Genomic DNA, 27,906 nt, shown 5'->3' on the forward strand with positions numbered 1-27,906 from the left:
TCCTGTTCTACAGGCCTCATCCGTAATCTATAACACTGTTTCATCATCTCTGCTACTTAAAGCCAAACACAATTGGTTTAAAATAACAATGCACAATTAAGTAATAAATAACACTGCTGTGAAATGTGTTGTTTTCCTCCTGACAGCCGTACACGCCAATGGCACCCTCGGTGCTCCCCCATTGCAGTGCTAAAGACCTAGTCACACCGCTGGCATGGCCGACTGGTGCGAGTGACCATCGTGGCCACTCCACTCATCTGGGGTGACAGTTGCTTTGAATAATCCAGGATATAAAGAAAAGGGTCCTAGAGGCACCTTTCTATGGTGAATGGCTTGTCGGCTAGAGCCACGTTCCTGGGTCGGGCCCAGGTGGCAGGTGGCTGTGGCAGAACCATTGGCCACACTGGCAGTGCTAGAAAAAGTCACAGCACTGCCTGTCCAGATTTCTTCCAAACCAATCAGCGCAGATAGAAAATGAATATTGTGGCCCCATCGATTCTTAGAGAAGTTTCTGTGTTTAATCGTTGTCGTGCGATAGATTTACTTAGCGTGCACTGGTTTGTATGTCAGAACCCACACGGCTGAGATGCCTGACCTGTGAGTGTCCCCTGCTGTGTTTGGGCCTCACGGTGCTGGGGGCGCCCTAAGGAGCACTGTCTAACCACGAAGCCTGGCGACAGCGACAAATTGGGTGATTTCCTTGCTGATTTTTGTTCAGTCTGGGTACTCACTGTTTAATTTGTTTGCTTACAAAAGTAGATTGCAGTAGGTCTTTCTTTGAATGAAGTTTCATTCTAGGCACCCCATATAAATTCTCACCATTACGGGAGAAAGTCACCAGCGGTGCTGTCTTCTGACTCCACATTCCTACCAGTGTGTCACTTAATCCAGACAGCAGTAAGGCCGTTAAGTCCCAGTTTGCAGAACGGAATGTCAGATAGGTACTTCATGGTCACGCTGAGGTCCAGGGGCCAGCAGAAAGGACATGTGAACACGGAGCTTTGTTCACACAAACCGAGAATGAGGAGTCCTTGACCGTGAGCTCAGAGCCAACTATTCCATCTCTCTGATTTCTCAGCTTTATCTTTTATTAAGGGAAAAATAATAATACAGCTGTCCATGTCATTGCCACTGGCATCAGTAATAATGGTTGTTTAAGCTGTTAGTACAGTATGTCATCTTAAACGTGTACACATGGAAAGTTGGGACTGGGAGAGAACCTCAGCCAAATGAACAGGTTACTCACCCCTCGGGTGTTCCACGAGGTTTGGGAACCTCCAGTGCACATCTGCACATTTTCCTTGATTCTATTTGTCATTTCACTAATTTCAGCGTCCATATTTCAGGAAGTGTGGCTGCATGTCCTGAAATAGGCACATCAATCCACGTCTTACTCTGTTTGTATCTGCAGTCCTATTTAAATTCAGTATTTGCAACCACAAAAGGTGTTAGAAAATACTATTTCAGGCTTCTGAGAGAATGTACGGCCGGACGTGCTTCAAATCATAAGCCGTGCTTATTTCTGGGCTTCTACAGCTAACGTTCTGCAAAAATAGTCCTGGCTGAATAATGCAGGAGTGGGAGCAATGGTTTCAAGGCCGTCCACACAAAGCCTGGGCACAGCTGGCCAGGCAGCACCTCCCGTGAAAATGGTATCGGGCCATGCGGAGCGTCACCGGCAGGGGACACAGGCTGAAGTCAGGCTCTCACGGTGTGCCCAGTGTTTAAAACGTACTGTGCAATAAGGAAACAGTGAGTTCCTCACGGGAGAGCCGTCACCTGTCCACTATCAGCTTCACCTGCTTTAACCTCTTAGGAGTCCAGATGTCTGTTTTCTGAACCACAGAGTTGGTGGCCTAATACCGACCCCGCAGAGTCCTGTGGATTAAATGAGCTTGTCGAGCTCTGACCAGCTCTGGACACAGCTTGGTTCCAAGCCAGCTGATCTTGGGTACGGCTTTCGGCCTTTTTTGAGCCTCAGCGGCTTCATCACAAAATCAGGTGGTCACACTCAAACGCTGAAAGGTTGTGTGAAGATTCCCAGCCATGTCTGTAAAGGGTCAGCCATCCAGGGGCTCAGACCGTGGCTGCTGTCACACTTGGGCATGAGCCTAGAGGAGGGGGATTAAACTGCCCTTAGAAAGCATGGCGTCAACGCTTCTTAATCACAACCTTAGTAAGGAACCTAAGAACCATGCTGGTTTGTGTTTTGAGGAAGGATACTCGAAACAAACATATAAAAGAAGACAACCCGGGATCAGGACTTACATACTGCATAGCATCCCCATCACATCTGGAAAGCTCAGTCCAGGAGGAAGTGTTGAAACGTTACCTGTTACCATCACGCAAGTGTACATAACCAATCCCTCACACCTGTAAGCGGTAATTCGGGACTGTGACAGTGATGAGCTGGCTGGAACGGGCCAAGGACAGAGGACCACACTGGGCTCGTGGACACAGCCGCCAGCCCCATGGGAGCGAGTGCTGGGCTCTGGGCGGTTAGGGAAAGGCGGGGTCCTTAGGGAGGAAGGGCCTGCGTGTCGCACAGTGTGCGGCGTCACACGCCAGTGCTCTGGCCGTCTCACCAGGACCGCTGCAGGCCAGCCCCTGTGCCAGCCTCCACGTGCGGGTGGTGTCTTGTGGGCTGGGGGTGGCTGCCCTCAGTCCACCAGGTGCACTTCTGAGCAGGCAGGAGGATGGCGGACGCAGTGTGAGTAACACCAAGTTGGCACTCAAGTTTCCCGTTGTCCTCAGGCCACTTCTTCACGAGGGTCCGTGGAACGAGGGAGCTCAGTGGCTGTAGGTCAGCTATATACCAGTCTATAAAGCCTATAAACCCAGAACTGTGTGCTTGGGAGTGAGCTCAAAGGACAAAAGCAAGCACTCGAACAAAACACACTGTGTACATGCACCCCGGAATGTCCCGGCTGCCTGCACCCATACCTCACAGTTGATACCCTCTGGGTTTGTTTTTTTTTTTAATTCAGGTGTACAATACAATGTAATAGTTAGACATGTACATCCCTCACAAAGGGGTAACTCCTCCAATCTACTACCCCTCTGACATTGAATATAGCTGTTATAATTCCACTGACTGTATTCCCTATGCTGTACTCCACATCCCGTGACTGTGTGTGTGTGTGATTTAATTATAGTTGACATTCGATATTATTCAACTCCATGTGTACAGAGCAGTGGTCAGGCGTCTACACAGTCCATGAAGTGGTCCCCCTAATAAGACAAGTGCCCATCTGACACCCTACATGATCTTTACCACATTATTGATTAGATTCCCCAAACTTCCATATCCCCATGATAATCCTGTGGGTTTGCTCTTGAAATTGAAGAAGACACCAGACCTTACCTCCAGGGAAATTTGCATTTCCAAAGCACCTTTCAGCTGATTTACTCACACTTAAACATTTACTGAGTTTCCAAAGGCCCCCATAAAACCTATCCGTAAAGTTAAAACCTATCTGGTAAAACCTATCCAGTAAAGTTTCCAGATTTTAAAAAAGAAATGTATTTTTCCCATAAAGTAGGGGGAATCTTACAACAGGGAATCTGCACTTAGCAGCTGATCGCCTCTCGGGCTGGATTTGGACCCTTTGCTGCTAATAACCATTGTGACCCCACGAGTGCTGCTGTCACTTGTGACCACTCCCACACACTGGCTGCACAGAAGTTGCCCATGGCTTGTGCTTTCAGAGTCTGTGATCGTCTGAGAAACCAGACTAATGCATGTGAAACAATACACATTCAACCTTGACCCTCCAAAGAAACTGCTCTCACATGACTTGTGTGGCAGCCACGGCCATTTGTTCCCCAAGTCATTGTTCTCTCCCTGCGGCAGAATGTTTGCTGGCGTGCACAGCTACCATTTCCCAGTGTCCCTCACAGCTAGGTGAGGCAGTCCAGCCACGTTACGCTAATGGGATGGAGGGGAAGTGACGTGAAATTTCTGGGGTGCCCTTAACATTAAGGGTCCCCCTTCTGTCTGTGCTGCTGTCTGTCCTGTAAGTGTGGTGATGAGCTGTCACTCACCACAAGGAGTCCTCGGAGGGGCACTGTGCTCCCACATGTCAGAGCATTCAATAAAGAAACAGTAAGTTAAACAGTGGAACTGTTGCATACTCGTTCTTTGTAATATCATTTAACGTAATAGTTTGCAAACAGGTCATATACACACAGGTATCAGTATGTGATACAGGTAATTCAAATCACTAAGGTAAGAATGATGGTGGGACAACTGACTATGCAGTTACAAAGATCACGTCGGATCTCCACCTCAGCCCATTTTAAAAAGATGCAACATTTTTTTAAACTAGAAGAAAGTATTTTAAAATGTTTACAGTGTTGGGATGGCAAAGGTTTTCCTATGCATGGTGGGGAAACCCTGAAACTATAGCAGGAAGAGGACAGATCTAACAACATGAAGATGGGAAACTGCCAAGTGAAAGACACTGAGACACGCGACAAGGAAGAAGTGTCTGCAAGGTATGTGACCAAAGTGCTATCCACAGTCTGAATAAGTTCTTCAGATCACCTCAGGCTGGCCAAAGAGCACTGAAAACTCATAGCAAAAGACACATGAACAGCCAATACACCCCTGATGTCTGTCTGCACCCACTGATACGTTTAAAATCGTACATCATTTATCACCTAAGATTGGCAAAGACTAAAAATACCCACTGTTGGCAAGAATGTGGAGAAACAAGCCCTGTGATGCACACTGGAAGAGGTGTAAAGTCACAGAATTTTTAACCTTTTTGGAATGTAGTTTGCCAGTGTTTAGCATCTTAAAGTATGAGCTCTAGCAATTCTATTCCTAGAAATATATTCTAAAGAATTCCATAAATATCAGGATATTCTCTACATTGCTTCTAACAGGATAAAACTAGAAACGAGCTAAATGTCCCATTAGAGGAGACCAGTTAAACAAATTATGATACACCCACACAGAGGGTTCTTATCACTGTATTGACTACCTATCATTGTACAACAACATTGCCCCCAAACTTAGTGGCTTCAAACAACAACGACATTTATTATCCTCACCGTTTCAGGCTCAAGATTTCTTGAGGCTGCCATCACTGACAGCTGCCCTGGAGCTGGCAGAGCGTCCTCCCAGGTGGGTCACTCCGGTGGTGAGGTGTCTCTGGCTGCTGCCCATATGGCCTCCCCCACAAGCAGTTAGTGTCCTCTGGAACACGGTGGCTGGCATCCCCCTAAGTGAGCAGTTCAAGAGCGGCCAAGGCTGAAGCTGGGACGACTTTTAGGACCTCGCCCCGTAAGTCCCACAATCTCACTTCCACATGTTCTATCAGTCACACAGAACAGCTCTAAACCAGGGAGAGGGGAGTGTATGGGTGTAAACCGGACAGCAGGGATCATTTAAGCTGAAATTCAAAGGCTGAATAGTAGTTACATCAGGTAAACAGCGCAGGGAGACCACTTCTAAAACCTTTGAAGGACATTTATGAACAGGAAGCAGAGATGAGGTTGGAGAGGTAATGGAGCCTGGCTCCTGGCAGCACTTGGCGAGCGCTGTTAAGGAGCTTGGTTTTTATATAAAGCTCGTAAGCCACCAAGAGTGTACTTAGATGTCTAGCTACTACATGGAAGGTGGGTTGAGTCGACAAGAACGCAGGCAGGAATGGAGTAAGGCAATCAGTCAGGAGGCTATTGAAAGGACCAGACAAGAAATGATAACTTGGATTAGGGTGGTGACAATAGAGGTGGGAGAAAGTTGGGCACGTTCTGAGATATCTAGGAATAAACCCAACAGGACTCAATCTTTGACTGGACATACGTGGATCACACAGTAGGAAGGACTCAAGTTTGGCTCCCGGGGCTGGGGGATTTGAAACAGTTCAATTTTTAACAAATTGCATTCAAGGTGCTTGCACACATGGAAATGTCCAATAGGCAGTGGACATCTGGGGATAGGCCTGGACATAAGAAAAACGGTGAGTCATCAGATTATCAGTGAAAATTGGAGCCATGAGCCAGAGAATCAGATTTCTCAGAGGAAGAGGAACTTGCAAGAGACTGACAAGGAAGGTCAGGCGGACAGGAGGAACACGGCAGAGTCTGCGGTTGCAGAAGACAGGGTTTCAACTCGCACAACTATTTCATGTCCGTCATCTTCGTGTGAAAGAAGGACTGTAACTACCAAGCCACGCACTTAGCACTGGGCATCGCACCTCAGACAGGAAACGCCTCGGGAGAGGAGCTGTGCCCCGCGGCCCCCAGGCAAGAAGCCCTAGGAAGGGCGCGCGTGCGCAGCGTCAACGGCCTCTCCAGGGGTGACAGGCGTACACATGCCCTGAGGATGCTGGAAAACGCACACTCTGGCTCAGTGGGTGTCGGGGCGAGCGTGACCCTGCGTCTCTTCTACACGGAGGCCCCGGGGACGGGGAACGCCTGGCGGCGGGTCCACTGACCCTGCTCCAGGAAAGCACGGCTTGCCTCGCGCTGGCGGCCACCTGGGCTTCACCACGTTGCACACACGTATTCCTGTGCCCCCTGCCGTCCCGTCCGGGCCCAGGGCTCGCTGTGTCGCCCGGGCTGCGGGGTCCCCGCCAAGGCCCTCTCTTCATCGAGCTACTGGTGCCTGAGACTTACGGAGGCTGTTTGAGTCCCCGAGCGTCACCAAAGCCGCTTCCCAGCAGCACAGGCAGGGAGCCCTATTTACGAAGGGACACACGTGCCCCGCCCGCCCCGCAGCGACGCGATCTAAGCACCCTGCACGAGGAGGGCATGTGGGCCGACGGAGGAACCGGGTCGCGTACGTGCGTCGGCGGCACGCACGGTGTTTTACGGGAGGCACCTGCACGTGAAAGACGCAGGCTGTAAAAGTAGGGTCCCGGCTCGCAAACCTCGACACGCAAGACGACGCCGACGGCCAGGCCGAGGCGTGACCGCGCCACCTGAAGGCCCAGCTCCTGTTCAGGAAAGCCGCCCAGCAGACGCCCGCGCTTTCGCACAGAACGCGGGCCGCCTATTAACAGCGACAGCCACACAGGACACCCCCGAGGTGACCGGGAGGGGCGTCCTGGGGGAAGGACGTCCGTGCTGGGCGGCACGGAAGCGCAGCGTCCTCAGGGCGAGGACCCGAGCGCCACGCCCGCTCAGCTGGGACCTCGCAGACTTACGCCCTCAGCGTGGGGACGGGGACGGCGGAGACCGACGGAGAAGGAAACGGCCCCAATACTACGGGGTCTGAGGCAGCGAAGGCGGCCGCGGGCTCTGCCACCCGCGGTCAGTGACCTGCAGCACGCACGCGCGGAAACCCGGGCACGGGCCCGGGCGGAGCCGCAAGGGGAAGTCCGTGTGCTCCGACAGCGCGGGGACAGGAAGGCCCGGGGGCGCGGCCGAAGGAGCAGGCACCCTCGCTCCGCCCCGAGCCGCGCAACCTCCCCGAGCCGCGCTCCCGCCCCTGCTGGGGTAGTGAGCGGAAGTGCGCCGCTTCCTTCCGGCCGGGGCAGCACGAGACAGGGCGGGGAATCGGGAGGGGGCGGGGTCCGCGCTGACGGACGGCTCCCCGAACCTATGGGCGCGGCCGCAGCGGCCCGGCCTCCCCGACGCGCCCCTCTCCGGGCCGCTGACGCCCCCAGGCCGCATTTCCCGGACCCGCGCGAAGACGACCGAGGCGCAGGTCTGGGGCGGAGGGGCGGGCGCGGGCGGCTGGCGGGCCGTTGGCTGAGGGCGGGCCTGCTGGAGTTCGGGCGCCGCGGCCACGCGTGTCCGGGGCCGGCCGGACCAGGTCCTGAGCTCGGCGCCGGCCGGGGGCGGAGGGTGGGCTGCGGGCCTAGTGCCGCGCCCGCTGCCCGGCCCCTTCGCACACCCTGAACATGCAGGTGGTTTTAATTTGACTGGAAGCTTGTTTCGTGGTTCGCGCGGTTGTCGCAGGGCCGGCACCGTAGGCGTTCAGTGTGTGTCCCCGCTCCCGTGGTGCCTGCGCGGCCGCGGGGGGGCGCCTCCCGCGCGAGGTGACTCGGCTGCTGGGAGACTCGGGTCTCGGCTCGCGCCTCCGCCTATTCGGCGGCTCACGTTTTTTGAGTGAATGAATGAATGACAATGTTGGTTGCTTGGTTCTTTTTCACGGAGCAAGTTGTTTACGTTTAGGAGTTAAGCTGCCCAAACCACCGTGGCCGGCGCCGGTCACATTTAATGAGTAACTGGTGACGCCGTGCCTTGTTCCCAGGAGTGAGGCCGGAGGGGGGGGGCCGTGGCTCGCTCTCTGCCGCCGCCCCGCCTCCCGCGGCCCCTGCTCCGTTACCACCGCTGCTCCGGGGCGCCAGCTGCCGTCGCCTCAGGCGTCCCCAAAGCTTTAAACAGCGCTGGCATGAAAGTCCACATACCTGACTCAAAACCGTATTTCAGTGCTTCACAGTCAGGCTAGCAGCACATTTACTACTGAAGACCTTTCCCGTGGCTTGGACCTGTAGAAAATAATGCAAAACCACAATTACAAATTGCACGGTGACTGATGGCTCAGGAAGGGAGAAGGTCAGCAGGGGCTGCCCGTCCCAAGGAAAGGCTTCGTGGGCCGGGGGCTGCGCTGGTCAGGGCTGCTCGGCCGTGTTGCTGACTCCTGAGCAGGCACTTCGTAAATACGCCGCGTGGTCCTGAGAGTAGCCTTGAAGGCCGGGCGTGCAGAGCGAGGGGCCGCGGCCCAAGCAAAGTCACTTCAGCAGAGAGTGTGTGGGGGCGACAGGGGACGCGTACGGATGGTGGCTCACTTCCGTGTTGTCCGCAGGAGTGGTTGGAAGAACAATGCACGCGAGTCTGACATCATGAACACCATCAGGCAAAGAAAAGGAATAAAAAACACAGAAGTTTCTGAGGATTATGCAGCACGAGAAGAAAATGTGAAGTTGGAACATAAATTGCCGTCTGGTAGGTGATTTCACTGAAAGCAGCATTTGCGATTGCTTTTATTTCTGTGTATTAAAATATCACTCCCATAGGATAAAAATTCAGGGACATCTAACGGTTGAGGAAATTGTTCTCATACCCCAGTGTTTTAGTTTCACATGATTTGATTGCAATTTGATAATATTGGTTTTACCGTTATGATTCGATAAGAGATGACAGCTCTGATTAGAAGCCCTTGCTTCTCAGCTGTTGTTCAGTGGCTGATGGTTGTAAATCTGATCCTTTCCCTTTCTAGAATAGTGCTCTCCCCATTTTCTTTGTGTATGCTGTTCAGACAGACAGCCTTACTTCAGGGAGTTCCTCATTTCATCGAAATATTGAAAGGTGAATCAAACATTTTTTTATTCTTTATTTTCAGTCAAATTCCTGAAATTTTATCCTTTACTTTTTCTTTTTTTTTTTTTTTTTGGTGGGAAAAGTGGTCAGAATTTGGTTAAGTTTTTAATATAATGCTGAAGACGCCTGCTAAGCCATACATTCACATGTCATTAATTACCAACTTTTTGCCTCCAGAGGTCTTAACTAAACATGGTTAAGATTTTTAAAAGTGAGCATGAAAAACTACATTTATGTTAGTTGCAGCCATGTCGATTCTTACAGCCAGAGCTAGTAATTCGGGGGAGCAGTTTTATAAAATAAAAGTAATCTGTGTTGAGAAGTCAGGCCATGCAACTCAGCCATTAACAATGTCAGACAAGACGGAGTACTTTCTGAAGACCTCATTCAATGCAAATTCAAGTTTGGTTTTTTTAAATTAAAACGTAACTTTGAGGGTTGTTCATTTCACCGAAGCAGGATTTATTTACATCAGGAAAAAAAAAAAACCCTGAAAACTAAAGAAAAGCAAAAAAGAAGGAAAACGTAGCCATTCTGAGACTGGTACCCAGAACACCTTATCTTGTCCTGTAAATGTTCTCTGCAGTGCGTCCCTTCCAGGCGTTCCTGTGTGGTGCTACAAAGCTGCTGCGCTACGTGCTGTTGGTAACATCTGTGTTCCTCTCGTTATGTGATGAATTTCAAAATATGGTCATTGTGTGGCTATTGCATGATTTATTTTACTAATTCCATGTTAAATAATTAGACATTTTCTTTTAACCTTTTATGTATACAAACAACTGTGGTAAATATTGTTGTGGCCAAATGTTTGTTTAAAACTTTAATTATTTGGGGGGGAGTGTATGCCTAGATTTCAAGTTACTAGTCAAAGGGTAACTGGATCACAAATTGTAAGTATACTGTTTATATCCTAGACACGCAGCCCATTTTTTCTCCATGTAACAAACCTCGTAGTTACACTACAGTTACTTAACTGCAGACACAGGCTTCAGGCATTAGATGAATGAGATGACGAACTTGTCAAGAAACTCACTTTCTATTAGTAATTGCGGTTTTGCCGTTATTTTTAACCTTTTAAACCACAATTACTTTTGCACCAACCTAATAGTTGGCAGGATGGACTTGTGAGAAGTAGGTCCAGTGGGAAAAGCTGTAATAAATGAAAGAAAACGGGTCTGTGTGATCACAGACAATGCCCCTGACTGTCTGCTGGGTCACAGACACTCCCCCAGTGACACGCAGCTGGGATTTAGCTTACCTGAGAGTCTGGAGGAAGACTGTTAAATTCTTTACCGGCTTAGTTATAATATTTATCTGTTTCATTTTCCTAAAAGGTGGTACCAGTAGAAGACTATGGGAGACTCTGTCGTTTACACTTGGTGGAACCATTGCCCTTTGTGTTGGAGTCCTTACGTCTGTTTACCTGGCCACCTTACATGAAAATGACTTATGGTTTTCTAACATTAAGGTATGGGGTTTCCGCGACCATTGATGGTTTACTCATTGGGGTGTCCAGTCGGTAGCCACATAGGTGAATGACCAGCAGGTTTGCTATAAAGCTTCCACTCTTAAAAGATTTGGCTATGAAGTAAAAAGATTTAGTGAGTTTAAAGTAACATCAGAGTTATTATAATCAAGTGAGTTTCCTCATTTTTCATTACGTAGCCCATTTATGCAGCAGTTACTGTTCAAACTGGATTGTGAGATTGGTGCCAGAGGCCATGAGGAGTGTTTTTCTGAAAGAGTCAGATACAAGAGAGTCCTACCACGTATATTGGGTGGAGAATTACTTGTGAAACTTGATTATGTGTATTGATGTACAAATTTGGTCGCAGTATAAACATTTTTCTTCTGTTGGTCACAGTAAAAACACAAAAAGGAGAGAAACTCGAAAGCCACTGCTCTAAACCGTGGAGTCGTAACCTTGTTCCACAGGTGACTGTTGTGTGTTCGCACCTTTCTAGCTGTAGCTGCAGCGGGTGGGGCGAGCCATAATTTTTGTGGACAAAGGAGCCATAATTTTCATCACATTTTCAAGAGGGTTTGTGACATTTTAAACATCAGTTTCCTGTTGTCTTCTTTTTCTCTCTCTCTTTAAACATTTCTAGATGTCTTTTAATTTGGCATTGTTTTCAGAATGAGTACAGCACGCAAGGAAACTTACACATGGCCAGTGTTTTTCATCTAAATATACCTTGTTTTTGGTCTGAAATGCCATGGTCTTTGACCTTATCTACTACCATGGCTTATGACAGCAAAATTCACCTTGAAGGGTCAAAGATTTATCACCCATGAGAATATTCAAGAGGACCAGCGCAGCACCTAAGGACAATTCCCAGACGGGTTTCCAGAGTTCCTGGACCTTTGGCTCCCTTGTTGGGCGAAGTCTCCAAAGGAGACGACTTCAAATGCCAAACTTAATTTCTACAAATAACTTCTAGTTGCTTATTTTAAAAACCTACCATATTACTTCAGAGGCACAGTATATATCTCTGTATCTTTATACAAATCATCATGATACCAAAGAATAATAATTCTTGTCCGTCAGTGACAGTTGGTAGTTTTTCTTGTCAAGGAAAATTTTACTTACTTATATCTCTTTAAAATGAGTGCTTATAAATAGATTCCCTAGAATTAAGCAATTTAATGCTTACTTATTAACACAAGTATTTTCAACAAAGGCTCAAATATCCCTGTGTGGGCATGTAGCTGAAAATAAATGCTAGTGACTGTATAGCAGGAGACATGCTGAAAGAGATCACGCAATTTGATTTTAAACAATAAGTTTAGTTCTTTAACTTAAAGCTCACAAATGGCCTTGCTGGCATCCTCAGATGGGTAGGTACTCCCATCATCAGGAAACCTGGGCATCCTGGATCTTGACTCGCGCCAGGTGAAGGACGTCATCATGCTTTTGCCTGGTGTTTATCGAGCACCTGTTCTGTGGGTAGCACTGATTTAAACACTGTGGGGACATGGAAGAAATAACAGGCTCTGGCTGTGCCTGCAGACCGTCCAGTATGATAAATTCATACAGTAAATGTATGGAAAGCACCTGCAGTGTGCCCGCAGGACTGTTCTCAGTGGGAGCAGTGCGCCGAATAAGACAAGCCCCTGCTTCCGAGGAGCTCACCCTTGAGGACACAGGCCACTACAGCACTTTTAAAGTCAGCACTGCGATGGGGTGAGAGTATTGTGGGAGCGGGGCCTGACCTGGTGTTAGAGGACTAGGGAAAGTGTTATGGAGGACGTGATGGTCGATAAGACCTGGAGGATGAGAAGGGTGAACAGGGCAAATTGGGGAGGACAGGCGAGTGTCGTAGGGAGGGAACATGTACAGGAAATTCGGGAGGCGAGACAGCCTCCCTGACCTGACCTTACTAGCCACCCCTTCCTCCCTTCCTTCCTCCCTCCACTCACACCGCACTGCCTCCTCACTGCTCTTCAGGGGGTGTGGGCTCTTCTGTCTGCCCAGCGGACTCTTACCCGTGGCTCACTGCCTCCCTCTCAGGTCTCTGTTCACTTGTCAGTGAGGCCCTCCCTGCTCACCTTCCCTCTTCTCCACTTTACCTGTTGTATTTTGCTTCTGGACTTTAGATTATAAATTCCGTGAAGGCAGACACTTGTCTCTTCTTCCCTGCTGAACTTCCCAGCAGACGAGTGGTTGTCCCTTGTTAGTCAGTAGTATTTGTTGAATGAATGAATTTGTGAATGAATGAATGAAGTGGATAGATGGGAGGACAGAGAGACCAATTAGAAGCACAGAATCCAATGGGGAGGCTAGTTGAATAGTTCAGGCAAAAGTTAATCATTGTTTCTAATTGACACCTGTCTTCCCTTGAAGTCATTTTCCTTTTTAACAAACGCATTATTCTTTCTCAGTGAGACAAAAACCTGTTGGGATCTAGGTCTAAACCTTCACACCTTTTTGTCTGCCCAGCAAGTGAATGTTTGGTGATACGGAAAGCTGATTCTCATTTGGCTGAACGCACTCAAGCCGCTTGACTTTAGTGTTTTTTCCTTCTGCTGACATTGTCACTGCTACTCTCTTATTTATTTGACATTACAGAATTTGTACGTCTTTCCATCAAATAGCCTGGCAATGCTAGGAGCTTTTAGAGTAAGTGGGTTAGTCCACGAGTGGTAGCGACGGCAGTAACACGCCCAGTGGAAGACCTGTTACTCCAGCAGGGGTCTAAGCAGTCATCTCAAGCTTGGCCACTCAGCCATGCCGTGTCACGGCTCAGCCAAGTTGAGGACGTGACTCTAGCCGGCCAGGACACCACGTATGTGCCGCGGCCGTGGTCCCCAACGCAGCATTATAGGACGGCGTCTCTTTGTGCGCTGCTGTGTCTTTGTGAGCTGATGTGTCGGCCTAGTTCTGAAACAGACATGTTTATAAAGTCAGCCTTTCTGTGACTCCCTCACTACCCACAGCCTAGTTATTTTCGGGGCAGTTTTTACAAACAAGTTACGTACATGAGATTGGAAAAAACTGATGGCGTGTTTCCATTGCGCATTTGGTGTCATTTGTCTGATGGGCTTGTTACCCTTTGCGTTGCCAAGGACGGCAGTCGCTCACATGAGCAGTCTTTTCTTGGTGCTTTTCCTTTTGGCGGCGTGGTTCAGTTACTACAAAACTACTGCTGATGTGGCTTAGCGGCGCAGTCCCTTAAAAGTGCAATTCTTTTGTCTTCCCACCTATTTCTGTCATTGTCTTTAGGGCTATTTTCACGGTTTGCATGGCCTTCGCTGGGGGACAACAGGAAGTGTCTGTTTTGCGTTATTCAGACAGTAACTTCTCCTGGTGTACATTTTCATTGGCACCATCCACCAGGCAAAGTATAAATTTCTGTAAAACTGGAATAGTGTTTGAATGAGTAAAGCAGATGTTTTCTTAGCAGGACGCAGATGTAAAACTCGCAAGTGTCTGTCTGATAAAGTACAGTGTTTGGTTCTGTCCAGCTGGTGCCAAGCTCAGCAGTTCATCGTGTCTGCGCGTATTTCTGCACATATTTTTACTAATTGGGACCCTCGGTCTGCACAGGCTGGGTATTAGGGGAGGGGGCACACAGCTCCTGCTGTGAGTCCTGGGGGCAGCACTCTTCTACTTGCCCATCTATGTGAAGTCGGCCTTTACTGATCAGAACTCCCTCCCTGTGAGTGACGGATGGCTTTCCAGTTTGGTTTGGGGGTGTGGGGTGGGAGTTAGAATGTCCCACTGAAGGCAGCCATGCTTTGAACACTTGCAGGCAGCTGGAGAGAAGAAAAGCAATGTAATTAAATGTAACATTTCTTCTTTATTTGCACCAAAGGAAGGAAGCTAATGTTTGCTTGATGAATGCCAATTCACAGCCTCTGTGCTTACTTGACCAAGTAGGAGTTTGAATATTCTAGAAAGGAGTGATACCAGTTTACTCTGATGTTATCAAAAGCAATAGAACCGTTTTTCTCAGAGGTTAAAGATGAATGGATTAACATGGCTGCTAAGAGTTGCCTTTACTGCTGTGAAAGATGCATCACAAGCCAGAAGGAAGGGTGAAAGCCAAAAGAGCAGCGTGGTTTTGTATTGCTCTTTGTATGAGGCAAATGTGCTGATGACATTAAATTTTAGAACCTGACTGGGCCTTCTTTTAATGTTCAGTTTTTCCAGGATAAAGTTGTTTTCTATGAAAGGAAGCTCATTGTATGTATGAGATTTGCTACCCTACCTTTCCCCCCGTTTGTTTGCTTTTTTTTTTTTAAGATTTTATTGGGGAAGGAGAACAGGACTTTATTGGGGGACAGTGTGTACTTCCAGGACTTTTTTTTTTTTTTTTCCCCCAAGTCAAGTTGTTGTCCTTTCAGTCTTAGTTGTGGAGGGCTCAGCTCAGCTCCAGGTCCAGTTGTCGTTGCTAGTTGCAGGGGGCGCTGCCCATCATCCCTTGCAGGACTCGAGGACTTGAACTGGCAACCTTGTGGTTGAGAGGACGCGCTCCAACCAACTGAGCCATCTGGGAGCTCAGTGGCAGCTCAGCTCAAGGTGCCATGTTCAATCTTTAGTTGCAGGGGGCGCTGCCCACCATCCCTTGCGGGACTCAAGGAATCGAACTGGCAACCTTGTGGTTGAGAGCCCACTGGCCCATGTGGGAATCAAAACGGCAGCCTTCGGAGTTAGGAGCACGGAGCCAACCGCCTGAGCCACCAGGCCGGCCCAACGCTGCTTTTTTTTTTTTTTTTTTTTTTTTTTAAGTTAATGATAGAACATAATAGTTTGTTTTTCAAGGTCAAAATCGGATATTTATATTCTTAGATAATTGAATATTTCTTCAATGCCTTATTCATGTACTTATAATAACTTTTTTTTAAGGCTAGGAGAAATATTTAAAAAGTAAAACAAAGAAATAATTTCCAGGTCTGATGATAAATAGCATGAGTGGATCTTTTAAGGAAATATTTATTACTATTTGAAACATATTTGGAGGTGGGGGAAATAAAGGATGTGCTAAAAGAAGTTTATCCGCTGGAAAGTAAGACGGATGGTTTTATCGTCCACCCCCAGCAGTGTTGTATTTGTGGAAGATGGATCTGCTGTCGTAGGAAAAAAATAGGTGGAAATACCTTTCCGACAGTGTGTTACAGACTCTAGGACCTGGTTTTTTGAACCTGGGTGTCAAGGCACCTGTGAGGACATAGGCCATAATTCTTTGTTCACCTGGACTGTTTTATGTGTGTGAGATACTGGGTCTAAGGATATTCACAGCATGAGTCCAGAAGTCTGCCCCACCCCAATACCAGTTGCCTGCATATTTTACGTTAATGTTTTAAATTTTATAAAAGCAACTTACAACCAAATTGACCAATAGCTATTGCTTTAAATTTTCAATTCTTCTGGGGTGGCCTGTTAGCTCACTTGGTTAGAGTGTGGTGCTGATAACACCAAGGTTGCCGATCCCCACATGGGCCATTGTGAGCTGCGCCCTCCTTAAAAAATAATAATAATAGTAATGATAATAAAACTAAAAGGCATCTTTAAAAAATAATTTTTTTTCAGTTCTTCTAAAAGTCAGTATTTGTGTAAAAGCAGTTTAAATTTCTTGTATCCATTTTCCTACCTGAACATCTTTCCACTTATTGAAGTAAAAGCCACATGTAAAAGATGTACCGCACCTCACTAAGAATACCCTACACTCTTACAATAGAAAGAAAATTATTTGTCCCATATAATGTTGTTAGCTTTTAGGCAGGTGTCTGATGCAACTATAGTTCTTTTCATTTGGGAGATTTTTTTATACCATTCCTATTTTCTTTCTCACTAATGTGTAAAAATGGTGGTGTGTTTTTAAGTTTTAATTTATGGGAAATAAGAGAAAAACTTTAACTCTGAAACATCAACTTAAAGGAAATTGTCTCCATGTTTTTAAATGGTTTGTTATGCAAAATTTTACACATCCACAAAAGTGGAGAGAATAGTGTAATAAACCCCTGTAATATACCACCAACCTCTACAATTATCATCCTATTTGTTTTATTTGCCAAGGTTTCTTAGGACTATATTTTCAGAGCTTTTTTCCTCTTAAGTTGTAGTCTGTGCTGTGTTTCTATAGTGACAGCAGAAATGTAAACACAACTAGATCATGTATACCCATAGACCTAATTTCATTTCAGGAAGTGGAGCGAGAGATCTCCTTCCGAACAGAGTGTGGGCTGTATTACTCCTACTATAAGCAGATGCTACAAGCTCCAAGCCTCATGCAAGGTAATTAAACTCATTGTTGTTTTTGGGTCGGCTCGTTCTTTTCAACATTTCAGCCAAAAAATACTTTGCTTAATGCTTTGTAGAACTTGCATAGTTTCTTCTCTGAACTTGTATCATTTTTCCTTCTAACATAGTCAATCCACGAAAATGTTTTACTCTAGAAAAAGTTATATAATACTTTATGTAACTCTCCTTTCCTTGCCTCTCAGCCCTCCTCCATCCCAAAATTAATCTGTACAATTTCCTGGTTTTGCTGCCGATTTTTGTCGTGATCATTTGGAAGAGGTCTTTGCAAGTGAAAGGTATATTGTCCTAATGGAGGTATTTTGATAAGACAAGTGAAATGACAGTCATCCCCAGTGCCCCATCCGTTTCTTTAGTTTGCAGTTGCCGTTCCCCATATTTTCACTGTTCAGAAGTGGTTTAGAGCCATGGTCTTTACCTTCGCTCCAGCTAGTGTGGGCCCCAAAAAAGGATCTTCCCTGCATGATACATGCTGATGAGCTTCACATGACACGTGACCCAGAGTTGTCCTGTCCCAGACTTTGTTTGGATTCAGATCTACTTCTGGCAAGAATTCTTCATAGGTGATGTTTGGTACTTCTGATTTTATCATAGTAAGCAACATGAGATTTTGGTTATCTTTCTTTTTGTGCCATACAAATTAACCGGTTGGTTCCTATGTAGATAGCCAGATTTACCTATAATAAGGTTAAATATCCATCAGCCAAAACTTAAGGTTTTAGCAGCCATTTGATGATTACTGTCTATATGCATCATTTCAGTAGAGCTACAAAAGTGACATTCTGGCACTTTCCCTGTATTTTCTGCCTGGAACTCCGCTGTAGAAAACCTTTTTCTCATCAGCCGATTGCCACGAAGCACAGTTGATCCAAGAAGGCAGGATATGTGTTGATTTTTTTCTTCATGTAGTTGCTCCTTGTGGTCCATGGATCCATATTTGCAAATTCACCCGCTCATTGAAACTGATTTGTGACCCACAAAGCAGCATTTGTGGCCCTTTCACAGCTGTTCAGAGCTTTCTAGCGGTGACGGCACAGAGAAGACGTGTGTTAGACCAGCTTCCTCAGGCATGAGGTAGAGTGCTGTTGGCCAGAGGTCAAATGTGCATGAATCGACAGTATCTATTCAAGAAGGTGCCTTTAAAGCAGAGACACACATAACGCAAGGTCTTGTGTTGATCCGTCGATGAAGAGCGTGACCAGAGGCTCGTAGGAGCCTGTTTCCTACAGCTCAGTGTTACTAATTCCGTTTTCACAACTACCATGAATGATGAGAATCAGCTGTACTGACCAGTTCTCAAAAGTACCAGTTGCTTCTCCAGCATCCTCTAAGGCATTGGTTCTGACCGAAGGGCCCTTGTGTCTCTAGGGGATACCTGAAATGTCCAGAGACATTTTGAGTTGTCACGGCGTGAGGAGGGGGGGTCTGCTCCTGGAGTTGAGTGCTCAGAGGAAAGCCATGCTGCTGAACGTCCTACAGTACGCAGGGCTGTCCCCACAACAGCATTCCTGGGCCCAAAGTAGCAAAATACCAGTAGTGTTGAAGTAGAGAAACTGCTGCAGAGGTGAATAGGGTGCCTTCTTTTTCAGTGTCACTGTGAACTCAGTGCACTTAAGTCATTTGTTAAGATCATTCTTCTAGAAAGTTCACAGAAAGGTAGGGCGGCTCCCTAATGGACTTCCACGTGTCGCCAACTACAACACCTGCCGGCTCTGTCCTCCTGCCCTCACCCTGGGTGGCCTGGGAGCAGCCCTGGACAGCAGGGACAGCCTCTGCTTCGCCTGGGAATGTCAGTGTGTTTCTCTGAGGAACCAGCTGCCTTGCGTTACCGGAGCCCCAGCGTCACTGTCACACCTTCCTGTATCCAGTCAGCACTGGGCTGCCAGTTGTCTTACAGATTTTTAACGAAGCTTTTGAGATGCAAACAAGGCCCATACCTTGCAGTCACCTGCCACATCTCTCTTCTTTCATCTATAGATTTCTTTCCATTTTTTTCTGGTAATTTTTTGTTGAAAACACTGATTCACCTGTCTGATAGTTTCCACTTTCTGGATTTTGCTGCAGCCCAAGGGTGCCACTGAATGGTTCCCTGCTGCCTGTTTCCTGTTAATTGGTGGTTAGACCTAGAGGCTCGCTGGGGTTTAGTTTCCGTTTTTGGTAAGAACGCTTCCCAGATGGGCACTTCCATCGGGTACTTTATCTGGCACATACTAAAAAACCTGTGAATAGTTTTGAATGAATTCATAATTTTAACTGGGTTTTTTTTCCTGATTTTTCAAATATCAACCGTAGGTCTTCATGGCTTAATGTATGATAACAAAACTGAATCTATGAGGACAATTAACCTCCTTCAACGAATGAATATTTACCAAGAGGTTTTGCTCAGTATTTTGTACAGAGCTCTGCCCATACAGGTACGTTGTTTCTGTGACATGGACTTGTCATAGCAGATCAAAGTCAAAATCTGCCATTAGAAGTTCAACCTTTCACAGGTGGTGTGGTAGAAAAACAGCAGTATCCTAATTTTCTTCATAAATATTGTGAACTTTGCTTTTTATTTATGTTTTATAAGATATTTTGTACATATAGATACTTACTGGCTTATAACGTGTATGCAGTCTAGAAGTGGTATCACTCTTCACTTATCTTTGAAATAAAAAACAGTGGAAAATTAGCAAATCGCAGTGCCCACCTCTCGTGTGAATCAAGTAAAAGTGTACGAAGGTGGGTGTGAAGTGGCCTCAAGCCGGGAGCCGGGGCCGCCACAGCCCTGTCCTGCCCTTGAACGCAGGTGGGGAGCAGGGCTGCTGGCCCAGGTACAAGGGATGTGCTGCTGGGAACGGGTGTCAGCTCTGAAACGTTCAGTGTCTGTTGCTGTGTTTTAAACAGCAGCAGGAAGGACTGGGGCTTCCCTAACAAACATGTTTTATTGTTCCCGTTTACAGACATATTTAGAGCCAGTTTATTTTTATATTTACACCTTATTTGGACTCCAAGCCATCTATGTCACTGCCCTTTACACAACCAGCTGGCTCCTTAGTGGCACGTGGCTCTCAGGACTGCTAGCAGCCTTCTGGTATGTCACGAACAGGTGAGTGGGGATCGGTCGGCCCCTCTCCCCTTAGGAAGTGTGAGCAGAAGCAGAGGAGCTCCGTTCCAGCTCAGAGGGAGCTGTCCTGCTGCGTGTGTTTGGATAGCAGTTTCCTCTTGGTTTACCTGCTGGGGTTTGCTTAGTAAGGTAGGAAGTCCTGCTTGTGCATATTTCCAGCTGAGGGACAGAACAGGTGAAGAGAGCATTCTCAACAACCCAGTTCTGTTCGCAGTTTGCTGTGTGATCAGTGTTTCTCCAGCTACACATCTCGTGTCCGAGAAAGGTTCGGTGATGGTTTCACTGTCACCTTCACAGGGCTGTGTGCAACTAGCTCCTCCTCAGCCAAGTGCAAGGCAGCGTGCAGATGCAGGGAGCTCACATTAGAAGCGTCTGTGGTTAGACTCTTAAGTGTGTGAAAGAGCACAGTTTGAAAAACACATTCAATAAAAACACGTTCAAGATACGTTGAATTATTGCCAGACCTACCGTAGCGACACTAGTGCTGAGAAGGAGATCTAAGAGTTGAGCACAAGTTCTGATACTGATTCGATTTTATAACCCGAAACAAATTACTTTTCATTAGAACCTTACTGAGTGCTTCCTGTATGCCAGGCACTTACAAGGTGCTTTACGTGTATTCTTCTAACAGCCCTGCAGAACAGAAGAGATGCTCTCATTATCACATTGCAGAGGTGAGGAAATTCAGCTTCCCAGGTTAACTTACAGCACTGAGGGTGTGTGTGTGCATGTATACACAGGCACATACATTTATATACAGTTCAAGGCATATATACGTATATAAATATACACACAGCTAAGTCTCGGTCAGAATTCCAGCGTAGGCTATGAGACCACAGTGTTGTACTACCTCTGACCATTGTCCCCTAACATAATATTCCTGCTAAGAGTAAATGAGACTCAAATTTACAGTTCACATTAAGGTTACACAGACGTTTGCTGACTGCCCGGTAGGTATGGTTCTTGGTCCTGGGTGTACAAAGATGAAAGCGTAACTATAGTTGTCCTCTAGGGATTCACATTGTAGGGCGGGAAGGAGCTGTCAGAATTTCTCACGAGTGACAAACTTCAGACTCAGTATAAAGCCCCGAATAATACAGAGGTCCCAGCTGGCACCAGTGACGTTAGAGCCAGAAGAGTGAGGCTGTCGGCACCAACGCTCGTGGGTTCGAGCGCCATTTCTGCCACGTCGTTGTCTGCACACGTGGGCAGCTTCCCTCCATCCCCTTATGCTTGTTCTGTGTCACGGGTAACGGTGAGGAGGACATGTCCCTGAGAGCCGCTAGTAGCCAGCATCTGAGTACACTTCATGTCACATGTCTTTTCATGTCAGGACATCTTGAGGTGAGTACAGTAGAGGTGACACCTGGCCATTGTGTCCTCTGCAGAATTGACACGACGAGAGTGGAGTTCACCGTCCCTCTGAGGGAAAACTGGGCATTGCCGTTCTTTGCGGTGCAGACAGCAGCGGTTACGTACTTCCTGCGGCCAAACTTGCAGCCTCTTTCTGAAGTAAGCTTAGTGCTTCACGTGATCCTCGTGCCCCAGTTTTCCCTGCGAAGCCTCAGAAAGTGGGACCTGCCTAGTATCCCCATGCGCGTGAACCGTCCTTATCCTGGGACCGGTTTTTAACTTGAGTGAAACAAAGTCTTCTCTTTCTGTGCCTTTTCCTACTTGGCAAAGAAAACACTTTCATTTTTGTTGTTAAAAATATACTCCACATAATCTGCCCTTCACTGGTTGCTGCAAACCACAGACGGTTCTGCAAACTGCCCACATTTCTAAGCCCTCGCTCCTAAGAAGTGATTTGGTGCCGTGTCGCCTGCACACGCGTGTAGAGGACACACCAATGGGAATATTTATGTCAGCATGGCACGGGAGGATGTTTAGGGCTTAAATGACAAGTGCAGGGTTTTCAGAGCAGTGGTTGATGGTTTCTCTGTTTGGTCACAGAGATACTGGCTGCCCTAGAGAACACTTGTCTGTAGGGCTCTGTGGCACTGACAGCAGGTGGATCACACGAGGTCTTCTCTCCACAGAGGCTGGCGCTTCTTGCCATCTTCGTGTCCACGTTTCTCTTTAGTCTGACGTGGCAGTTCAATCAGTTCGTGGTGCTCCTGCAGGCGCTGGTGCTGTTCACGCTGGACTCCCTGGACCTGCTGCCGGCCCTGAAGGTGAACCCGCTGGCCCTCATTTGACACGCCCACTGCACATGTTATGTCCCGGCATGAGCTCAGGACACGCACATGCTACTTCGCTTTGTGGCAGTGCGCTGGGAAGCTGAGGGAGTCCACGGTCACTTCCAGCTCCTTCACTTTTTTCCTGCTTACTGTGCATTAAAGGGTGGAATTATTAGGTGGGAAATAAAACTGGAGGCAACGAACAAAAACTCACAGACAGCAATATGGTGGTTACCAGAGGGAAGTGGGGAGGTAGAAGAGGGTAAAGGGGGCCAAGTACATGGTGATGGAAGGAGGACTAACTGGGTGGCCAGCACACAATGCAATATATAAATGATGTGTTACAGAGTGTTACACTGGAAACCCATACAATTTTACTAACCAATGTCACCCCAGTCAATTTAATTTAAAAAAATGGATTTATTTGGAGCACAAACATCATTTGTAAAGATGGAGATGACTTAAATTTTAAAATACAACTCTTAAAATGGGTTGCTATGTATTGCTCTTTTTTCCCCCAAGATATTTAGTAGGTGTGTACAAGTTTTCTGTGGCACTTCATAAAATTTTCATGGTGACATGGAACTGCTCCCTACTAATGAGAAGGAAGGTTCGGATAATTCTTCATGACATTGAAGTAGGCCAGGCCTTCTTAGATATAACACCAAAAGCACAAGTACCTAAAGAGAAAAATCGGTGAATTGGACTTTACTAAAATTAAAAACTTTTGTGCTTCGAAGTATACCATCAAGAAAGTAAAAAGACAACTCACAGAAGAGAGAATATTTGCAAGTCATGTATGAGGTCGGACATGTAAGTTCAAGAACTCATCCTAGACAAAGTGCTACATGCCTCACTGCTGAATATCACTACAGTCACCTTCGAAGGACTCCCCTTGGGAAGCTATACACCAATGCCAGCACCTAGTCCACCCTTCAAAACAATTTTGGAACTCTTTGTGGAAAGGCCATCAGAGCTGTGTTACCCTTGATGTCCTGAATGTCATCAAAATGTCTTTCCTTCAGTATTTCCTTTCTCTTCGGGTAAAGAAAGAAGTCACTGGGGGCCAGATCAGGTGAGTAGGGAGGGTGTTCCAATACAGTTATTTGTTTACTGGCTAAAAACTCTCATAGACAGAACCGTGTGAGCTGGTGCATTGTCGTGATGCAAGAGCATGAATTGCTGGCGAAAAGTTCAGGTCGTCTAGCTTTTTCACTCGGCTTTTTTAGCACTTACAACCAGTAAACTTGGTTAACTGTTTGTCCAGTTGGTACAAATTAATAATGAATAATCCCTCTGATATCAAAAAAGGTTAGCAACGTCGTTGCAACAAGTTCACGAACTTAATTGTCAGACCTCGTATCTGACAAGGGACTTCCAGAATACATAGAGAATGCTTACAACTCTTTCAACAATAAAATATGGACAAAGCATTGGGTAGACATTTCTTCAAAGAAGATACATTCATGTCCCATAAGCACGTGAAAAGATGCTTAATGTAATTGGTCATTAGGGAAACGCATATCAAAACCACAGTAAGACATCACTTTCCAGCAGTTGGATAGCTAACATTTAAAAAACAGAAAAAAGCAAGGTAAACAATGACAATTGCTGGGGAGGATGTGAAGAAATTGGAACTCTCATACATTGCCGGGAGCTTTAAAGTGGTTTGGCCACTTTAGAACAGTTAGCATTTCCTCCAGTGTTAAACGTGGAGTTGCCATGTGACCCAGCAATTTCACTGCTAGGCACAAACCCAAGAAAAACTAAAACAAATGCAAGGATTTTCATGAATTTGTACATGAAATATTTTTTCCCTTTTTTTCTAAAAATCTGTACATGAGTCTTCATAGCAGCATGATTTGTAATAGCCAAACATTGGAAGCCACCCAAACCCCCATCAGCGGATGAGCAGGTAAACAAGACGTCTGTTCATACAATGACGTGTCATTCAACAATAAAAAGAAAGAAGCACTGGCAATCGCTACCACATGGGTGAACATTGTGCTTATAAAAACCAGTCACAAGCATGTCTGAATCGTCTAGAATATGCAAATCTATGGAAACAGAGTAGACTCGTGTTGAACGGGACCTAGGGGAGGGTAGAGAATTAAGGGGTAATCGACATGGGATTTCTTTGAGGGTGAGGAGACTATCTTAGAATTAAATAGCGGTGATATTTGCACGACTCTTAAGTAAACTCGGCATCATGAATTGTGCACCTTAAATAGGTGAGTTTTACGCCAGAGCCAGCACTGTGTGCCTGCTGGGAACCTGGGGTGGAAAGGCCCCCAGCAGAGTTTTCCATCTGATGGGAAGTTAGGTGCACACGTAGATAAAACAAAGCAATATGTGAGACAGTCCTAAAGTGTGGAAAACTAGGAAATAATGGAACCCAATAAAATACTGAGGGTTGGCTGTCAGCAGTAACTAAGAGGATTTGGCAGACAATTGAAGGCTGCAACCTGCTTTTGCCTGTTTCCAGAATGTATTTATATCATTGTTCCCTTCTTCACATGATCTGTTCGTTTCCTATTTCATGTTACAAAATTTTAAATGTTCTGTAATCAGAAGTTAAGGAAACAGCGGTACATATGACTTAGTCTCCTTTTAGGTTGTGTTAGTGGGAGCTGGATGTGTTTTCCGCGTGTCTGTAACTTGAGGTGTGCTGGCCCTGACACCCCTGCTCAGCGTCTGCCCTTGGCGTTGCAGGCATCGTGGCTGTACGGCATCCAGATAGCAGGTCTGCTCCTGGTCTGCGCTCTTCAGTTTCTTAATTCCATGATTCTCGGGTCGCTGCTGATCAGTTTTAACCTTTCAGTGTTAACTGCAAGGAGACTTCAGGTAGGATGGTTTTTGTCCTTAAAGTGTACTTATTTTTCAGTTGTGTGGTTTGTTGGACCTTGTTTTCATGCCACATACAAAGGAAAATGTATGACCAAGTTCACACTAAAAAGCGCTAAGGGCAGTATTTACTTTTTTTGAAGTGCATGGCATAGCATTTGTTTTCAAGCTCTCGGACGTGCCATCCCTTTGTTCTGAAATTTATTATTTCTTGGAGAATTAGAATCTTAGTTCACAGCAGGGATTAGAAACAGGCTTTTAGTTGACTCTCAAAAACTAGTTCTCATTTGTCATTTTAACCTTAATTATAAATAAACACCACTCATGTTTGAACTCTTTAGATATTATCTGTAAAGTTATCTGAAGGTTAATAAAACTTGTATGTATCAAAGAGCACAATTAACTTTTTATACTGATAGGTCTTTTATTTCATCGAGTTACAGCTGCGCCTGTGATATGTGAATTAATGGACAAATGATCAAAATGACATCTGTTCATTATATTTGCTGAGGACATTCTAAATGGCAGACTCCACATTCAGGTTGCAAAAGTCTTAGAAAAATAGAGTAGGATACATTTTCCCATTTTATGGAGCTTCTTAATAAAGGATTTATTTACTTTTAGAAAATTAGACATATTAAAACAGTGTAACCTCATGAAAATTAGTAGGTTATATTTTCCATGTATTCTCCCTACATGTTGCATGATCCAATGTTTTAATCCTTAAGTAATTCTTACATGTTTATGAAGTTATATTACAATTTAAGAAGTAAAACTCAACTCTTTTAATTTCCAGAAAAATCTGAAAACTGGAAACTTCCTTAATAGGCTTGGGAAACTGTTGTTACATTTATTTGTGGTTTTATGTTTGACGCTCTTTCTCAACAACATTATTAAGGTAGGTTAATAAAATGACATTTAATTTAGCATTACTAAAAAGTTTCGAGTTTTACTTTAAAAAAGCTGTTTTAACTTTGTTTCAGTAACAGGATTGTCTTGATTTTAGTCATTGATTTATGTTCACTCTTTAACATGTCCTACCTTGAACTCACCTTTTGAGGTATGAAATTTTTTAGAAGCTCAACTCTTAAAGCATTAAACAAGTATTTCTCTAAATTAAAAAAATTCTACCCTTTAGAGACCCTTTTCTGCACTATGGTATTAACGAAAAGATATGATTTTTAGTGGGATAAGGTAATAAGTAAATAAACCGGCTTTCCTGTGAGAACCACAGGATTTGTTGCGATGGCTTTGCCCGTTCTGGAAGGCCGGCCTCAGGACCGCACAGATGTACATGTACGGAGCAGACTCCTTCTGCATAAGAGAGCGGCCGTCCCTCCCTTGGCAGTCAAAGATTCAACCAGCCGCATTAAACCCTCCACCCCAGGTCCTTATTACTAGGTTCTTAAGCCCCACACGGTTCGGTGCTTGTCACAACCTTCTATGGGCAGAACAGTCAGCGTTTCTGAAAGCCTGGCTAGAAACGAGTGCACCCGTCTCCCTACTCTGGGTGTGCGGGGTCTGCACCTGGCCCACGCACAAGAAGGGGCTGCATGCCTGGACCACTATCCTGACTCCCCAAAGAAGAGTATCCGTTGAATTGCTCTTATGTTTTGCCAGTGGTCCACAGTGGCAGGGATTAGGAAAAACTGTCGTGGGACTCCTTGCTCTTTGTCCGGTGCCCATGGGGAAAACCTCCCCTGACTCTCAGTTCTAGGACTGTCAGGCTCTCCCCTGAGCAACTGCTTTCTTTTTACCTGTGACCCCATAAGTACCGGGAATGCTTGTATGTCCTTCTTGCTTCTGTGCTGGAATGTGTGAACCCAGGTTTGTGGCTCTTCTCTAGCGAATGTATTTCCTGTCCTAACCTCGGTTCTGGATTCATCTTATTTTTGTTCATATCTTCATTTTTCTTCTGATACAATTTCTTCCCCATTTGTGTTAATGCAGGTTGTTGTGAGCCATGAATCAAAAATACAATTCTGTGAATTAAAACCTTAACCACTACTGGAAAACACTGGCATTTGTCCGTTCGCCCTTCAGGGTGACCCCTGGGTGCTGACGTGTGTGTCCAGCTCACAGCAGCCATATCTGCTGGCAGAACCCAGAGCCGAGCAGGCCTGAGCATAGTGCTCCTTCTCCAGGTTTCAGGTCCCCCAGTGTTGGTTTTCGGAGCTAAAAACTGGTGCTAAGCAGGCTCCAGCCATCTCCCTCTCCCTGAAGCCAAAGATGTATTGAACTTAGACACAAGATTCTGTTAGAAAAAAATAGTTCTGCTCAGAAAAAGGAATAGGGGCAACTGGAAAGTCCCGGCTTTCGAATTCCTGTACTGAGAACCATTGTGAACATGTACTGGTTTTGCACACTCACATGCACACTCACACACTCACAGTCCTGTGAAACTGGACACTGAGTCTGTGTGCTCAGGGGAAGTACCAGGAAAGTATGCACGGCGGCGCTAATGGCCCCTTTCCTCTGTTCCCTCTCCACAGAAAACCCTGAACCTGAAGTCAGACGAGCACATATTTAAATTCCTGAAAGCCAAGTTTGGGTTTGGAGCAACAAGGTATGACTGAATTTAAAATCTATGCTTTTATGTTTTCTTAAAAAAATAAAATCTGCGTTGCTTGTTCATATTAAATCAACAGGGACTTTAAAACTTAAGTTATCATTGTGCCTTCAGCTGTTAACCTCAGGCCCCTTTTGAGGGAATGACTCATTTACTTGTCTTG

The 27,906-nt window shown here is 46.0% G+C and overlaps 1 protein-coding gene across 5 annotated transcripts in view; it reads left to right on the plus strand.

Moving 5' to 3' along the window:
- The first annotated feature begins 6,821 nt into the window (after positions 1-6,821).
- The window catches only part of DPY19L3 (dpy-19 like C-mannosyltransferase 3), a 43,351-nt gene continuing 22,266 nt past the window's right edge, over positions 6,822-27,906 (plus strand). For 2 of the 5 annotated variants that reach the window (XM_019740513.3, XM_074314991.2), the window contains exons 1-11: positions 7,503-7,660; positions 8,765-8,904; positions 10,614-10,747; positions 16,927-17,017; positions 19,334-19,455; positions 19,987-20,132; positions 21,539-21,662; positions 22,190-22,324; positions 25,043-25,174; positions 25,971-26,072; positions 27,667-27,740. In XM_019740513.3, the coding sequence (XP_019596072.1) occupies positions 8,802-8,904; positions 10,614-10,747; positions 16,927-17,017; positions 19,334-19,455; positions 19,987-20,132; positions 21,539-21,662; positions 22,190-22,324; positions 25,043-25,174; positions 25,971-26,072; positions 27,667-27,740 (1,163 nt within the window). In that variant the 5' untranslated portion in view covers positions 7,503-7,660; positions 8,765-8,801. Of the gene's footprint in view, positions 7,264-7,502; positions 7,661-7,737; positions 7,863-8,764; positions 8,905-10,613; positions 10,748-16,926; positions 17,018-19,333; positions 19,456-19,986; positions 20,133-21,538; positions 21,663-22,189; positions 22,325-25,042; positions 25,175-25,970; positions 26,073-27,666; positions 27,741-27,906 lie in introns of those variants that run through there. The other 3 variants (XM_019740514.3, XM_019740516.3, XM_019740517.3) reach the window with 3 other exon arrangements.

The sequence above is a fragment of the Rhinolophus sinicus genome, chromosome 8 (genome assembly GCF_057876585.1).
Source record: "Rhinolophus sinicus isolate RSI-liver-muscle chromosome 8, RSI-T2T, whole genome shotgun sequence".
Taxonomy (NCBI): Eukaryota; Metazoa; Chordata; class Mammalia; order Chiroptera; family Rhinolophidae; genus Rhinolophus; species Rhinolophus sinicus.